This window comes from Barbatula barbatula (assembly GCF_947034865.1).
Source record: "Barbatula barbatula genome assembly, chromosome: 7".
NCBI lineage: Eukaryota > Metazoa > Chordata > Actinopteri > Cypriniformes > Nemacheilidae > Barbatula > Barbatula barbatula.
The window spans coordinates 316,901-334,678 of record NC_136770.1 but is presented as its reverse complement, the minus strand read 5'-3'; the positions used below and the strand labels follow the sequence as shown (position 1 = coordinate 334,678).

Genomic DNA, 17,778 nt, shown 5'->3' with positions numbered 1-17,778 from the left:
GGAACAGGATCCGTTGAACCACGCCCACCCGCCCGGGCGCGCGCGCGCGAGAGAGAGAGCACACAGGTAACGTGCACTTGGTACAGGTAAGAGTTAAGGACAGATATGGCGGAGTCTCAGCTTGTGTGTCTGGAGGACGGCCTCATTCCCGCCGAGGTGCCCGAATCCAACCCGCAGTTCTACTACAGCGAGCGGCAACGGGTGGCGCTCGAAGAGCTGCTGAGACACGGTGACGGAGCCTTTAAAACCCTCCTGAAGGAAGAGAAGAGCACAGACTTCCTGTCGGCGCGAGAACTCAAGACCATCATTGACACCTTCGTCAAATGTCTTGTGGTGGATGAAGAAGAGAAGAAGCGGAATGAAACGGTTAAAGAGAAGAATGAAGCCTCGGAGTCTCTGCGCTCCACCTACTGGCCGCAGATGTCGGACACGGAGGCGCCGGATCTGGACATCGGGTGGCCCTCATCCGGGCTCTTTAAAGGAGTGACCCAGGTCACCGTACACACACACCCGCCGAAAGAGAACGGGCCGCACATCAAAGAGGTCATCCGGAAATTAATCCAGAAATCCTATAAGGTCAGATAATCACTTCCCCTCCTATAGACATCATTTACTTTAGATTGTAGGCTACTGTTCACTACAGTATTTACTATAGTTAATGCGACAGAATACTATAGAATAGATTTCCCATGGGATTGATGGACGTATTACTATGGTAACCATGAAGTCATAGTATATTAACTTGATTGCGTTTATTACAGATGAAATGAGCACATTTGACTTTTGTATCATATAAATCACTATCCTGACTGTGTTTGATTCTCTGATGGAATCTGTTGCTGAGTCAGCACAGCAGTCAGTGGTCTGATTATTATCAGACACCGGCGGTCAGAATGAGTGTGTATAAAACAGATGTGTGATGGATTTATAAGAACCGGTGTACAGACATTCAACACCATTAACTAAACACCATCATGTGTTCTTATAATGTAAAACACATCACGTGTAAATAAACTTCAGACTTCACTGAGAGCAAAATTCCACACGAGAGTGAAAGTGAAGGAAGAGCCGCACCTTTAGTCGTGTGAGTCGAGGTGAATTCCTGTAAGTCCACCAGACGACTCCGGAGAAGGGTTTCAATGGAAAAACTGTCAGCGTCACATCAACACTTAACTCATTCACTTCCTGCAGAAAACAAACTGTTATTCATGTTAATGTTATGGGTCAAATCAATTTGATCTGTCTGGGCATTTCCTGTCATTTATGCACATTTTACAAATAAACACTACAAAATATAACAACAATCATAATGAGCCTTGGAAGAAAATCTTCAAACTATTTTGCAAACATGTGTTTGATTTTAATCTGAACCTTAACCTCACTTTAACGCTTTCATCTTATCATTCTGGTGACACATCGCTCAATGTATCATGTGTATAAGACATTTAAAAGATGAAAATATCCCCATTATATCTTACAGAGAGTGAGAAGAAGCAGCCAGTAACATTCACAGGAAATGACGTCATCAATATGTTTTAATATTAAATGTGTTCGTCTGCTAAAAGTTTTTTACGTGAATTCTCAGGAAGACACCGACATGACTTCAAAACTAACAGGTCCTACATCATGTGTTATGCTCAGGTTGTCGCCATAGTGATGGATCTCCTGACTGACATACAGATTCTACAGGACCTGTTTGAGGCATCCAAACGTGGTGTACCCGTCTACATTGTGTTGGATGTTCAGGGAGCTCCACACTTTCTCGACATGTGTAACCGGATGAAAGTTGGTGCCGTAGAACTGAAGGTACACGCACGCACACACACACCAGACACGCACACACACACCAGACACGCACACACAGACACACACCAGACACGCACACACAAACACGCACCAACACACAAGACACTCACACACAAACACACACACACTAGACACGCACACACAGACACACACACACCAGACACGCACACACACAACCAGACACTCACACACAAACACACACACACCAGACACGCACACACAAACGCACACACAGACACACACACACCAGACACGCACACACAGACACACACACACCAGACACGCACACACCAGACACGCACACACAGACACAGACACACACACACCAGACACGCACACACAGACACACACACACCAGACACGCACACACAGACACACACACACCAGACACGCACACACAGACACACACACACCAGACACGCACACACAAACACACACACACTAGACACGCACACACTAGACACGCACACACAGACACACACACACCAGACACGCACACACAGACACACACACACCAGACACGCACACACAAACACACACAACCAGACACTCACACACAAACACACACACACCAGACACACACACACCAGACACGCACACACAAACACACACACACTAGACACGCACACACAGACACACACACACCAGACACGCACACACAGACACACACACACCAGACACGCACACACAGACACACACACACCAGACACGCACACACAAACACACACAACCAGACACTCACACACAAACACACACACACCAGACACACACACACCAGACACGCACACACAAACACACACACACTAGACACGCACACACAGACACACACACACCAGACACGCACACACAGACACACACACACCAGACACGCACACACAGACACACACACACCAGACACGCACACACAAACACACACAACCAGACACTCACACACAAACACACACACACCAGACACACACACACCAGACACGCACACACAAACACACACACACTAGACACGCACACACAGACACACACACACCAGACACTCACACACAAACACGCACACACCAGACACGCACACACAGACACGCACACACCAGACACGCACACACAGACACACACACACCAGACACGCACACACAGACACGCACACACCAGACACACACAACCAGACACGCACACACAGACACACACACACCAGACACGCACACACAGACACACACAACCAGACACTCACACACAAACACACACACACCAGACACGCACACACAAACATGCACCCACACACAAGACACTCACACACACACACCAGACACACGCACACACAGACACACACACACCAGATGTGCACACACAAACACACACACACACCAGACACTCACACACAAACACACACACACCAGACACGCACACACAGACACACACACACCAGACACGCACACACAGACACACACACACCAGACACTCACACACAAACACACACACACCAGACACTCACACACAAACACACACACACCAGACACGCACACACAGACACGCACACACCAGACACGCACACACAGACACACACACACCAGACACGCACACACAGACACACACACACCAGACACACACAACCAGACACGCACACACAGACACACACACACCAGACACGCACACACAGACACACACAACCAGACACTCACACACAAACACACACACACCAGACACGCACACACAAACATGCACCCACACACAAGACACTCACACACACACACCAGACACACGCACACACAGACACACACACACCAGATGTGCACACACAAACACACACACACACCAGACACTCACACACAAACACACACACACCAGACACTCACACACAAACACACACACACCAGACACGCACACACAGACACACACACACCAGACACGCACACACAAACACACACACACCAGACATGCACACACAAACACACACACCAGTAACTGACACACAAATACACACACACCAGACACGCACACACAAACACACACATCAGACAGAAACACAGAAACACAAACACCAGACATGCACACACAAACACACACATCAGTAACGGACACACAAACACACACACCAGACAGAAACACACAAACACAAACACCAGACACGCACACACAAACACACACATCAGTAACTGACACACAAACACACACATCAGTAACTGACACACAAACACACACACGCACACACAAACACACACATCAGTAACTGACACACAAACACACACAATCAAACATGTTATGTGTTTTTCACAGAATGTCAGAACTCGTACGGTGACGGGTGTTGGTCTGAATCTGTCGTTGGGTAAAATCCCAGGAACGGTTCACAGCAAGTACATGCTGATAGATGGAGATAAAGTCGTGTTTGGGACGTACAGGTGAGTGTGTGTGTGCTTGTGAATTCAGCTGTGTGTGTGTGTGTTTATTTTTGTTTTTTTCCTTCAGTTTTTCCTGGAGTTGTTCTCGTATGGATAGAAACATGATCACTGTGATGTCTGGCCAGGTGGTGGATTTCTATGATAATGATTTCCGTGAGCTTTACGCCATCTCAGACAAACTCGACCTTTTTAAAGAGTTTCACCTCAACAAACCACAAACGGGGACGCTGGGACGAGCCTCGGTGTCCAAACGCCCTGTTCATGCCTACTCTCGCTTCCAGGTCAACCTCGGAGACAGGGCACGCGGAGACGTACCGGCACACAAATACCACAACCCCAAATACCTGCTGTCGCTCGGACAGATCGAGGGACCCAGCACACCGGTAGAGGAGTTCCTCAAAACCATGGAGCTGCCTGAACCGGGTCAAGAGGGCCCAGAAGACCAACTGGAAGACCCGACACCTGTTTCTGAAGCGGACGAGCCTGAACAAACCAAACAGACCAATAAGAAGAAACACTGGTGGCCAACATTCAAAAAGAAGCAGAAGATGAAAAATGAAACTGTTATTAAAGAACTCAATTCAACACACACAGACGACACAGACGAACACACAGATGCGAAGTCAAAGCCAAACAGTACGACCAATGACACTGTCAGAAAGAAGAAAAGTTTGAACTTTTTAAAAAAAGCTAAATAAGATTGTGTTGAAGGACATTCATTCATTTATTCTGTGAAGCCGTGTGTCCTCTGGAGCCGGTCTGGAGATGTCATGTCACAGACTGAAGAGATGGACGCTCACACCTCACAGTTCAGACCTCAGAATAAATCATTTTACTTTTTCTTCTAAAAAAGAGCCCTGCTTCAGGTGTTTGTGATGATTTGTTCTTTTCAGGACATTATGACAGAAAATGATCCTGACTGTACATTAGATTAAAAGGATAGTTTACCCAAAAATGAACGAAATCCCAACCCATTGAGTATTTGTCTTCCCTACTATGCTAGTAAATGGGTGATGAGATCTGTTTGGTTAAAGACATTCTTCTAAATATCTTCCTTTGTCTTTGGCAGAAAGAGGATGAGTAAATGATCACAGAATTTGAACTGTCTCTTTAACATTCAGAAGTGAGAAATGAATGAGACTATCACATAAACTCGTCTGCTCATAACATTCACATATTTCTGATATTACTGTGTGTGTGTGTGTGTGTGTTATCCTAAGTGTGTAAACTTACAACCATGGTGACAGGTTTAGTAATCTGTTGAGTTGTGACGTGATACGTGTTGTATATGTACACTGAAGACACTCACAGATTCAGCTTCTGTGTGATACTGCTCTCTGACATCAAAAATAAAACCATAAAACTGTGGTTACCTGTGTGTGGTGTAGTTCAGTGTAATTCATTTATTAAAACAACAATATGTGTGAACGACTGTGACGTCTGAGATATAAAGGTTTGTGTTTGTGATGAATGTCATCAGACGGGTTTAACAGTCACTTCATCTCGTCTCATGTGCTCATCTCACCCTCTGCTGGTCAGTTTGAGTGTGTGTAAGCAGATGAAGGATGTCTGGATGATGATGTTCTGCAATATCAGGATGTGGTAACTGGTGGGTGTGAATACGAGCTGCCCTCTCCCCCACTGCCCCATGAGTGTGTATGTGCGTGAGTGTGTGTGTGTGTGTGTGTGTGTGCGTGAGTGTGTATGTGCGTGAGTGTGTATTATGTGCGTGAGTGTGTATGTGCGTGAGTGTGTGCACGTGTGAGTGCGTGTGTGTGTGCGTGTGTGTGTGAGTGTGTGTGCATGTGTGTGTGTGAGTGAGTGTGTATGTGCGTGAGTGAGTGTGTGCGTGAGTGTGTGTGTGTGTGCATGTGTATGCGTGAGTGTGTGTGCATGTGTGTGTGTGAGTGAGTGTGCATGTGCGTGAGTGTGTGCGTGTGTGTGTGAGTGTGTGTGTGTGTGCGTGAGTGAGTGTGTGTGTGTGTGCGTGAGTGTGTGTGCGTGAGTGTGTGCGTGAGTGTGTGTGTGCGTGTGTGTACGTGAGTGTGTGCGTGAGTGTGTGTGTGTGTGTGCGTGAGTGAGTGTGTGCGTGAGTGTGTGTGTGTGTGTGTGCGTGAGTGAGTGAGTGTGTGTGTGTGTGTGCGTGTGTGTGTGTGCGTGAGTGTGTGTGTGTGTGTGTGTGTGTGTGCGTGTGTGTGTGCGTGAGTGAGTGTGTGTGAGTGTGTGTGCATGTGGAGGCAGCAGGTGTCACGTGTTCAGATGGTCAGATCGAGGAAGTGAGAGTAATGAAGTCATTTCCAGTTTCCTCTTTAAATTCTGCTGTTGCGTAAATAAAACTCAGAAGGAACCTATTCCATCTTCATCCACTGAACATTTTCTTCCTTCTAAATCTACAGACCACACTTCAGAGATCTTCTGTGCCAACTTCCTCTAATTCTCGGCCCATCTTGTTTCTCAAGTGATATATCAGCCTCACTCATATCTACACAAAAGTAGTAAAAACACGTGAAGACGTCTTTTAACTTGTAAACTCTCATTTATCCACACAGACTTCTGCTTCATGTTTGTTTCTGTATGAAAACATTTAAATAAGAAAATAATCATATTAAAAATTAAATATATACAATATTTTACATTCAGAACATTTGACACCAAAATATCTTAAATATCAAAATATACAGTTTATAAATCAGTGCGATCTGGAATGTGATTGGATGAAAGTGCTGATATAAAAGAGCAAAACATCACTCTAGTAACTGTGAACTGTGTAAGAACATCATGACACTGTGTTCCTGTACATATCATATATTCATAAAACATTCATATGATTGTCAACACAATTGTATATTTGTCAGAGACACACACATCCAGCTGAAGCACACACGCACCTGTGTGTGTTTGTGAGTGTGTGTGTGTGTGTGTGTGTGTGCGTGCGTGCGTGTGTGCGTGAGTGCGTGCGTGTGTGTGTGTGTGTGTTGGGGATGTCATGAGTGTGAATGAAATAAACACAATCATAGATCCACACACACGTGAGATGTCACTCAGGAGATTTATTGATGACCTTCTTCTTTCTGACAGACACCAGATCATAGAAGGGATCTTTGGTAATGCTGGCCCTGTAGACACACAACACTTTTACATTACACACGCACTCATTACACTAAACAATGTTGTGTTTTGTGTGTGTTTGACAACACCTGATAGATTCTATCCAATCATCTCTCTCCTCGGCTGCAGCAGCACAGATCTTGTATGACTGATGTTTGCCTTCAACCACACGACCGTCTGTTTCTGTCTTACACGCTTTGATCTTCTGACCTCTGCTGTTAGGATTATACAATTCTAAACAATACTACACACACACACAAAACACACACACAACACACAAAGAGAGATTTGTACTTTATGAGTTATGCTTGTAACTCTGGTGACTCTTATTAGATTCTCATGACTGACATATAATACATAAAGCATTTATTGTAAAGAAATATAGTTCATTTTGAATTCTATCATGATGTAAACATTTATTCTGTGTTTTTTCATTATTTAATGTGAATTAGTTTGATTGTAATAGTGTTTGATGTGGTGTGTCAACGTCTCACCGGTTTACGAGGAAAAGAAACTTCTCTCACACACAGATTCTCAAGTGGAATAATCCCACGCGGCTCTTTATCCTATAACCACAATCACAATCACAATCACAATCACATTCATCTTCAATTCAATTCAATTTTATTTATGTAGCACTTTTCAAAACGTGCATTGTTCCAAAGCAGCTTTACAAGAGAAAATAAGAAAAACTGAAAAACACAGAAGGTCAAAGACAGCACAGTACATGGTGTTTATTGAACAAGCAAGATCATTCTAGTAAATAATATCTAATATCAACAGTCTCCCGGTGAGCAATCCAACACGGCCCTGTGGCGAGGAACCCAAACTCAATGATATATAAATGGAAAAATACTGGCGAAACCACACTCAGCCGGGAGGACCAGATCTCCTCTGACGTGTCACAGCTGCACTCACTAACTTTGATTCAAAGCTACTGAGTAAACGTTTATGAATAATAGGGAGAGCTTATTAGTTGTGATTTAGGAACTTTCATTTGTTGAAACTGTTTAGATCTAATTTAGTCTTATTTTGTGATCTTCATGATTCTGACTGACAGACACTGAGAGAGAGAGAGAGAGAGAGAGAGACGTGTGTGGGGTTTTTTACCGTAGTAAATTCAAAATAATACAGGCAGTTATCAGTAAGAATGAACCAGCGTCTCTTCCATGTTTTCACTCGACCGCCTGTGGACACAAAATTCTCAACATCTCACATCTGCTTAAATAACACTGAACTGAGAGAGAGAGAGAGATGTACCCAGTTTCAGCAGCCAGCCCTCTCTGTCAGGATTGAAGAATGTGTGTGTCAGATCATTCCCATCATCCTCTGGGATCTTGAAGGGTTCATTACGGATGCTGTTGTACAGATTCTGAGGAAAACATCAAGAGATTTTCAGGATAAGGATCATGTGACCAGCGAGGTCTGAATCTGATTGGCTGCTCACCGTCAGCAGGTCATCGGGTAGGTCGCTGCCGTTGTTTATTCCTCGGTTCATGCTGATAAATCGCTCCAGCGTGGTTTTGTCCTTTACGTTGTGGTTGTGTAGACTCGTGTTCAACATGATGATGGCAAACGACAGAATATAACACGTGTCTGAAAACGTTAAACACACATGAAGAACATTATTCAGAATCTAATGAAGGACTACATCAAGTCAGAAAACACCTGAGGGAGAACATGACTCACCGGTGGACTGAAACACACCCAGGTTACAGTTACAGTAGCGTGTGGCAAAAGCTTCCATCATACGGTCGATCTTCTGAGCTTCACCCGGCAGACGGAAACTCCATAAGAACTGCCTGAGAACCCACGGAGAACAACATGAGCTCTTCTTCAACATCTGACGGCAAGTCAACATGTGTTAGTGACGTTCTCACCGTAACGCCTGAACCAGGTTCAGATGAGAGAACTCGTGCAGGTCCACAAACGCTTTCAGGATCTGCAGGTTCATCTCCTCTCTGCATACATCACAATATTCTCACATGACCTGATGAAGAAACTCTAACACACAAAATAAAATCACTCCTCCTGGGTTTCACATGATTTAGTTTGTGTTTAGGTTTGGTTAGTGCTGTGTAGTGCTGTGTAGTGTTGTGTAGTGCTGTGTAGTGTTGTGTAGTGCTGTGTAGTGTAGTGCTGTGTAGTGTTGTGTAGTGCTGTGTAGTGCTGTGTAGTGATGTGTAGTGGAGTGCTGTGTAGTGTAGTGCTGTGCAGTGCTGTGTAGTGTTGTGTAGTGTTGTGTAGTGCTGTGTAGTGTAGTGCTGTGCAGTGCTGTGTAGTGTAGTGCTGTGCAGTGCTGTGTAGTGTAGTGCTGTGCTGTGTAGTGTTGTGTAGTGTAGTGCTGTGTAGTGCTGTGTAGTGTAGTGTAGTGCTGTGTAGTGTAGTGCTGTGCAGTGATGTGTAGTGTAGTGCTGTGTAGTGTAGTGCTGTGTAGTGTAGTGTAGTGCTGTGTAGTGTAGTGCTGTGTAGTGTAGTGTTGTGCAGTGCTGTGTAGTGTAGTGCTGTGTAGTGTAGTGCTGTGTAGTGTAGTGCTGTGTAGTGCAGTGCTGTGTAGTGTAGTGCTGTGTAGTGTAGTGCTGTGTAGTGTAGTGCTGTGTAGTGTAGTGCTGTGTAGTGTAGTGCTGTGTAGTGCAGTGCTGTGTAGTGTAGTGCTGTGTAGTGTAGTGCTGTGCAGTGTAGTGCTGTGTAGTGTAGTGCTGTGTAGTGTAGTGCTGTGTAGTGTAGTGCTGTGTAGTGTAGTGCTGTGTAGTGTAGTGCTGTGTAGTGTAGTGCTGTGTAGTGCAGTGCTGTGTAGTGTAGTGCTGTGTAGTGTAGTGCTGTGCAGTGTAGTGCTGTGTAGTGTAGTGCTGTGCAGTGTAGTGCTGTGTAGTGTAGTGCTGTGTAGTGCTGTGTAGTGTAGTGCTGTGTAGTGCTGTGTAGTGTAGTGCTGTGTAGTGTAGTGCTGTGCAGTGCTGTGTAGTGTAGTGCTGTGCAGTGTAGTGCTGTGTAGTGTAGTGCTGTGCAGTGTAGTGCTGTGTAGTGTAGTGCTGTGTAGTGCTGTGCTGTGTAGTGTAGTGCTGTGTAGTGTAGTGCTGTGCAGTGTAGTGCTGTGTAGTGTAGTGCTGTGCAGTGTAGTGCTGTGTAGTGCTGTGTAGTGTAGTGCTGTGCAGTGCTGTGTAGTGCTGTGCAGTGCTGTGTAGTGTAGTGCTGTGCAGTGCTGTGTAGTGTAGTGCTGTGCTGTGTAGTGTTGTGTAGTGTAGTGCTGTGTAGTGCTGTGTAGTGTAGTGTAGTGCTGTGTAGTGTAGTGCTGTGCAGTGATGTGTAGTGTAGTGCTGTGTAGTGTAGTGCTGTGTAGTGTAGTGTAGTGCTGTGTAGTGTAGTGCTGTGTAGTGTAGTGTTGTGCAGTGCTGTGTAGTGTAGTGCTGTGTAGTGTAGTGCTGTGTAGTGTAGTGCTGTGTAGTGCAGTGCTGTGTAGTGTAGTGCTGTGTAGTGTAGTGCTGTGTAGTGCAGTGCTGTGTAGTGTAGTGCTGTGTAGTGTAGTGCTGTGCAGTGTAGTGCTGTGTAGTGTAGTGCTGTGCAGTGTAGTGCTGTGTAGTGTAGTGCTGTGTAGTGCTGTGTAGTGTAGTGCTGTGCAGTGCTGTGTAGTGTAGTGCTGTGCAGTGCTGTGTAGTGTAGTGCTGTGCTGTGTAGTGTTGTGTAGTGTAGTGCTGTGTAGTGCTGTGTAGTGTAGTGTAGTGCTGTGTAGTGTAGTGCTGTGCAGTGATGTGTAGTGTAGTGCTGTGTAGTGTAGTGCTGTGTAGTGTAGTGTAGTGCTGTGTAGTGTAGTGCTGTGTAGTGTAGTGTTGTGCAGTGTAGTGCTGTGTAGTGTAGTGCTGTGTAGTGCTGTGTAGTGTAGTGCTGTGTAGTGCTGTGTAGTGTAGTGCTGTGTAGTGTAGTGCTGTGTAGTGCAGTGCTGTGTAGTGTAGTGCTGTGTAGTGTAGTGCTGTGTAGTGCTGTGTAGTGTAGTGCTGTGTAGTGCTGTGTAGTGTAGTGCTGTGTAGTGTAGTGTTGTGCAGTGTAGTGCTGTGTAGTGTAGTGCTGTGTAGTGTAGTGCTGTGTAGTGTAGTGCTGTGTAGTGTAGTGCTGTGTAGTGTAGTGCTGTGTAGTGCAGTGCTGTGTAGTGTAGTGCTGTGTAGTGTAGTGCTGTGTAGTGCAGTGCTGTGTAGTGTAGTGCTGTGTAGTGTAGTGCTGTGCAGTGTAGTGCTGTGTAGTGTAGTGCTGTGCAGTGTAGTGCTGTGTAGTGTAGTGCTGTGTAGTGCTGTGTAGTGTAGTGCTGTGTAGTGCTGTGTAGTGTAGTGCTGTGTAGTGTAGTGCTGTGCAGTGCTGTGTAGTGTAGTGCTGTGCAGTGTAGTGCTGTGTAGTGTAGTGCTGTGCAGTGTAGTGCTGTGTAGTGTAGTGCTGTGTAGTGTAGTGCTGTGTAGTGCTGTGCTGTGTAGTGTAGTGCTGTGTAGTGTAGTGCTGTGCAGTGTAGTGCTGTGTAGTGTAGTGCTGTGCAGTGTAGTGCTGTGTAGTGTAGTGCTGTGTAGTGCTGTGTAGTGTAGTGCTGTGTAGTGTAGTGCTGTGCAGTGCTGTGTAGTGTAGTGCTGTGCAGTGTAGTGCTGTGTAGTGTAGTGCTGTGCAGTGTAGTGCTGTGTAGTGTAGTGCTGTGTAGTGCAGTGCTGTGTAGTGTAGTGCTGTGTAGTGTAGTGCTGTGCAGTGTAGTGCTGTGTAGTGTAGTGCTGTGCAGTGTAGTGCTGTGTAGTGTAGTGCTGTGTAGTGCTGTGTAGTGTAGTGCTGTGTAGTGCTGTGTAGTGTAGTGCTGTGTAGTGTAGTGCTGTGCAGTGCTGTGTAGTGTAGTGCTGTGCAGTGTAGTGCTGTGTAGTGTAGTGCTGTGCAGTGTAGTGCTGTGCAGTGTAGTGCTGTGTAGTGTAGTGCTGTGTAGTGCTGTGTAGTGTAGTGCTGTGTAGTGTAGTGCTGTGTAGTGCTGTGTAGTGTAGTGCTGTGTAGTGCTGTGTAGTGTAGTGCTGTGTAGTGTAGTGCTGTGCAGTGCTGTGTAGTGTAGTGCTGTGCAGTGTAGTGCTGTGTAGTGTAGTGCTGTGTTTGTGTTGTGTCACCTCTCCCCCAGGAACTCTCCGATGGCCGTCTTGTTCAGTCCTTCCTCTTTATACAGAAACTCTGCAACTGGCTTTGCTTTCCAATCCAGCAGCTCGTTCTCCACAAGATACTTTACACCCTGAAACACACAAACATCACATCACACCTCAACTCTGCTCTGTACACACACACACACACACACACACACAGGTCCTCCACTTCAGTCACTTCTTTTTTCTTGATCATGTCTGAGAGTTTGTGATGGTGTTTGTCACCGTGAGATGTGTGTATTAAGAGTTATAGAGAGTAAGAGTTTGTCTCTTCTCTCGGTGGTCTTGCTCTCTGTGTATCAGCGTCACTAAACCACAAACATTATTCAGAGACAAAAAGAGGTTTCCTCTTTCTTTCCTTTCCATCCGCTCAGTAAACACACCTCCCGTCTCTCACCTCCTCATACAAACAAATAAAGATGCTTGAAAGGTTATTCACAGCGCAGCTATAGAAGAACCAGTTTGGGTTTCAAAAAGAAGCATTCAACCAAAGGTTCTTTAAAGCAGCATCTCTTTCTAACTTTTTTTATCATCTGAAGAACCTTTTCTTGGCCACAATGAACCTTTTGTGAAACAGAAAGGCTCTTCAGATGTTAAAGGTTCTTTATGGAACCAAACGGTTCTTCTGTGGCATGGAAGAACCTTTTGAAGCACCTTTTTTAAGAGTACAACACACACACACACACACTGCACATCTCTCATCTGATCAAACATGATCTCATGGATCTTTACACCACTGACCACAGATCCCGTCTGTAGGAGAGGTCAGTGAGACATCAACAGAGAGGAGGTGAGAGTTTCCACTTCATCTTCTCCAACTTCATCTCACGATGGAAACGATCGCCCGACGGAAAATCTTCGTCTCATTCACTCACCTTCTTAGGGTCCATGTTAAACTTCTTCTTCCCACTGCTGAAACGTTTCTCTCTCTCAAGTGTTTTACTACAAGAAAAGAGAAGAATGTCTCAGTCACGTCTCAGTGATGTCTCCAGTGACATCAGAAAGCGATTCATTAGATCTTGTGTAAAATACTCAACTGTACAAAGTCATACAACAGCACACACACAATATGAAGCCACATGTGTGTGTGTGTGTGTGTGTGTGTGTGTGTGTGTTTGCGTGTGTGTGTGTGTGTGTGTGTGTGTGTGTGTGTGTGTGTTTGCGTGTGTGTGTGTGTGTGTGTGTGTGTGTTTGCGTGTGTGTGTGTGTGTGTGTGTGTTTGCGTGTGTGTGTGTGTGTGTGTGTGTGTGTTTGCGAGTGTGTGTGTTTGCATGTGTGTGTGTGTGTGTTCGTGTGTGTGTGTGTGCGTTTGCGTGTGTGTGCGTGTGCGTGCGTGTGTGTGTGTTTGCGTGTGTGTGTGTGTGTGTTGTGTGTGTGAGTGTGTGTGTGTGTGTGTGTGTGTGTGTGTGTGTGTGTGTGTGTGTGTGTGTGTGTGTGTGTGTGTGTGTGTGTGTGTGTGTGTGTGTGTGTGTGTGTGTGTGCTTGCGTGCGTTTGTGTGTGTGTGTGTGTGTGTGTGCGTGTTTGCGTGTGTGTGTGTGTGTGTGTGTGTGTGTGCGTGTCATGTGTGTGTGTGTTTTTCACGGATAAAGTACTCACTTCTCTTCTCCAGATTTGAAGCCCTGAATATCTGCCATGACGTTTTCTATCTGTTTCTTTAGTTTCTGCAAAAAATAAATTGTGTTTTAGAGCTTGAGAAGTGTTTTAGTTACAGCAAACACACATATTATACATTTACATTTATGCATTTGGCAGATGCATTTATCCAAAGTGACTTACATTGTATTATCCTATATACACAACTTTGCGTTGTTAACACAATGCTCTTACCACTGAGATACCGGAAAGCTGTACACACATACATCACATGTACAGACACACATTTACTCTCTTCGCATCATTCACACAGTGTTTATGTGAGGGATAATGTACAGGCAGCTGGTTGTTATGGCAGAAATAATCCCTCTCTCAAGATGTGAAGCGGAGGGTCTTGTGTCTCACTGAAGGGGATTATTTCATGATAACAGACGGCTGCTTGAACATTATCCCTCTTGTTACATGAGAAAAAAACTGGACATGAAATCCAGTTTTATGGTAAGAAATGATTTGCTTCAATCATTTGTAAATACAATGTCATATATGTTATTAAAAGACATATTTTTAATGATTTTTTGAGTAATATTAAACTACCCCCTCACAAGGATTTGCAGCATCCGGGTTACAGGGTGTTATTAGTTTTTAGAGGTTGTTATTTGGACATAACAACCCTTGGAATGTCACGACTGGCCAATCAGAGTCAAGCATTCAAATGAGCCGTGTAATAATGTTACAGTTGATTTATTCCTTTCACATGTTGCTGTAGTTATGCAGCTAGTTGCCAGTAAATTACTGTAGATTTATATTGATCTAGTTCATTGTTTGTTCAAAGAAACATGAACATTAAACATCAACATAAGTCTTTATGTTTACAGAAAAAAATGCAAAGGATTCTGGGAACCAGATATCCTCATCAACCGTTTTCAGTTTTTTATTTTGGTTTGCATGAGGCTGTTATTATAGGGGTTTTTTAAGATAAAGAATGTAAATCTTCAGTCAGTTACTGAAAAAACAGCTGCCAGTAATATTGTAATTTTTTACAGAGATGTAAATTCTTACAGTCTATGTAAATAATATAGTTCCCATATTTCTATATTAGTATTATCCTTATTTTTACTGTATGAATAATGTTGTCTGTTTGTTCCATATTCCATGTTCGTATTATGTGCTGATGTGATGATTGATGATGTTCACTTACTTCAATATCCTCCAGCAGGATCTCTTTGTGTATCTTCAGACGCTCAAGTTCCATCTTCTCCTCCACTGCAAAATCTGAGAAAACAAAAACAACAACCATCATGAGTTCATCAACACAACTGTGACGTGACTGTATCAAGACACACAAACATACTGAAGAGTTCACATCAAGATACTGCACAGCACAACAATATCACACTTTTCATTAACATAATGATATGACATCTATCTGACACACACACACAATGCCCTTCACTGTATATTTACAGAACTCTTCTGCTTTATGAAACAGGAAATCTTGTGTGTGTGTGTGTGTGATGTCTGTGTCCAGACAAAAACCAGAAAAAGGAAAGTGGAAAAATAAAATTATCACAGCACACACACACACACACACACACACATATTACCCCTGAAGAAAACTTTCTGCATTTGCAATTCAACTACATGTTGTTTGTCTACAGAAAATCTTTTTAAGATGTGACATCCATCACATTTTCTCCCAGATACCTGTAGCAATGAGACAGAGATAAGAGATTGAGACTCGTCGCTCATGTGTCTCACGCAGAGTTTCTCCTGAACATTAACATTCTGCATCTCATCTAACATCATTTCACTCATGTTCATGTAGACACGTCTGTAGAGATAACAGCAGCCCATTACATTCAGTCTCTCTCTCTCTCTCTCTCTGTGTATAACACTGACATAGAAAGTGTCAACACACCAACCAAAGATCTAAACACTATCAGTCTGTTCTGACATCAACAGCACACAATCCTGATGTGTTCAGTGGATTTAAAATGAGGTAAAACTCTCTCTTACCTGTTAGGCACTCCGTCATCCTGACAGAATAACACTCACTGAAACTGTGTGTGTGCATGTGTGTGTGTGTGTGTGTGTGTGTGTAGAGTTCCTCTATGAGCTGCCCTGCCCTGAAAAGTTTCACACCAGAAGTGAAGCGTTTCCGCATGACAACTTCTGCTGTACAACACAATCTCATCTTCAGCTTCACAATGATGTGACACCTTCATGATGCCATCTGCTGGTGACACTACCGGCCAAACAATAACAGAGAGAGAAATAAAAAGCTTTAGGACTGTTTTACAAACATGTGATTCCCAGCACACTAGATAAGTTTATAAGGAGCGTGGAGTGAGACAGGGTTGCAGTTTAAGTCCAACTTACATTAATGAACTAGCAACCGTCCTAGAGCGATCCACAGCCTCCGGTCTCTCTACACCACTCACAAATCACACGATCTGCTTCTGATGTCTCCCACCCAACACGGCTTACAACCAAACCTGAACCTGCTAGAACCTCAGTAAAACTAAAGTGATCATTTTTCAGAAAAGATCCAGAACACACATTAACATGAGGCACAAACCCCATAACACACACATCACACTACAATGACCTGGGTATATAAATCACATCCACAGGAAACTTTAATCCCGCAGTGAATGAACTGAGATGTCCAACCTCAATGTCCCATAAAAATCCCCATTCGAATTTGACAGAAAATATCAGAATCTTTAATTGAAGCGATTGCTCTCTATGGCAGTGACGTGTGGCTTCCGCTGACAAATCCAAATGAAGATTTTACTCAATGAGAAAAACATCCAATTGAGAGCCGAAATACAGAACTCAGTAAAATATCTTACAAATGCACCGACACACAACGCATGCAGAGCAGAACTAGGCAAATTTCCACTGATCATAAAGATAGAAACACAGTGACCCTCAGTCATATCATCATAAAGCCCAGAGATGAGAAAAGAAATGAATCCTCTCTGTCAGCTGGTCCACAGCTTCAGTCCTGATGTTTCTCTCCCAACATCTACTGATGCTCTCAAACACAACCCATCACACTCAACCAAAGGACAACACAAATGAAACACAACTATATCACTCACTGGGAAACCCAAACAACACAACAGAGTCAAAAGCGATGTGATTTGTCCCTAAAGAGAGAATACAGTATGGCAGACTATATGTACACAGTGACGGATCAGAAACTAAGAGCCACGGTGACAAGACTCACAAACTGCCACACAGTGTTTACACTGTCATCTCAACAATATTATTATTCAATCTATATTTTGCTTTTGTTTAAACTCTATTTCTGTTTTTATTTATTTACATAACTGAAAAACCACTTTAAGTTGCAATACATACATCACACTTTATTTTATTACAATAATGATCTTTCTTAAGATACTTGCACTATTTGTATATGCTTTGGCAATACGGATGTACATTGTGTCATGCCAATAAAGGACACTTCAATAGAAAATTGAGAGAGAGAACATCTGTGTCCTCCACTTATTCATCATATAAATGTTGAAGGACTGTTGTGTGTTTTTCTCAATGAATGAAGTCTTTACAGTGACAATCGTCCATTAAGTGACTCTAACAGCCAATGAACAGAGCCTTCTCACAGTATCGTCATAGCAGCATTCAGATTAAAACAGTCAATAACAACAGCATCTTCAGCTTTATGAGATGATAAATAAGCACTTGTTTCTCTCTCTCTCTCTCTCTCTCTGTG

General features: G+C 43.9%; 2 protein-coding genes across 2 annotated transcripts; one reads left to right on the top strand and one right to left on the bottom strand.

Annotated features, from left to right (window-relative positions):
* fam83fb (family with sequence similarity 83 member Fb) lies at window positions 1-5,568 on the top strand. Its single transcript, XM_079461381.1, has 4 exons — window positions 1-576; window positions 1,642-1,806; window positions 4,069-4,190; window positions 4,258-5,568. Exons 1-4 carry the CDS (start codon window positions 106-108, stop codon window positions 4,886-4,888), a joined length of 1,389 nt encoding a protein of 462 aa, XP_079317507.1. The 5' UTR covers window positions 1-105; the 3' UTR covers window positions 4,889-5,568.
* Window positions 5,569-6,710: 1,142 nt separating this feature from the next.
* On the bottom strand, window positions 6,711-16,140 carry cyth4b (cytohesin 4b). Its single transcript, XM_079460835.1, has 13 exons — window positions 16,053-16,140; window positions 15,235-15,308; window positions 14,040-14,104; window positions 13,318-13,384; window positions 12,413-12,531; window positions 9,179-9,259; window positions 8,988-9,100; window positions 8,746-8,894; window positions 8,559-8,670; window positions 8,409-8,485; window positions 7,793-7,864; window positions 7,388-7,542; window positions 6,711-7,306 (listed from the first exon to the last, which is right to left on the bottom strand). Exons 1-13 carry the CDS (start codon window positions 16,108-16,110, stop codon window positions 7,228-7,230), a joined length of 1,221 nt encoding a protein of 406 aa, XP_079316961.1. The 5' UTR covers window positions 16,111-16,140; the 3' UTR covers window positions 6,711-7,227.
* Between the last annotated feature and the right edge of the window lie 1,638 nt (window positions 16,141-17,778).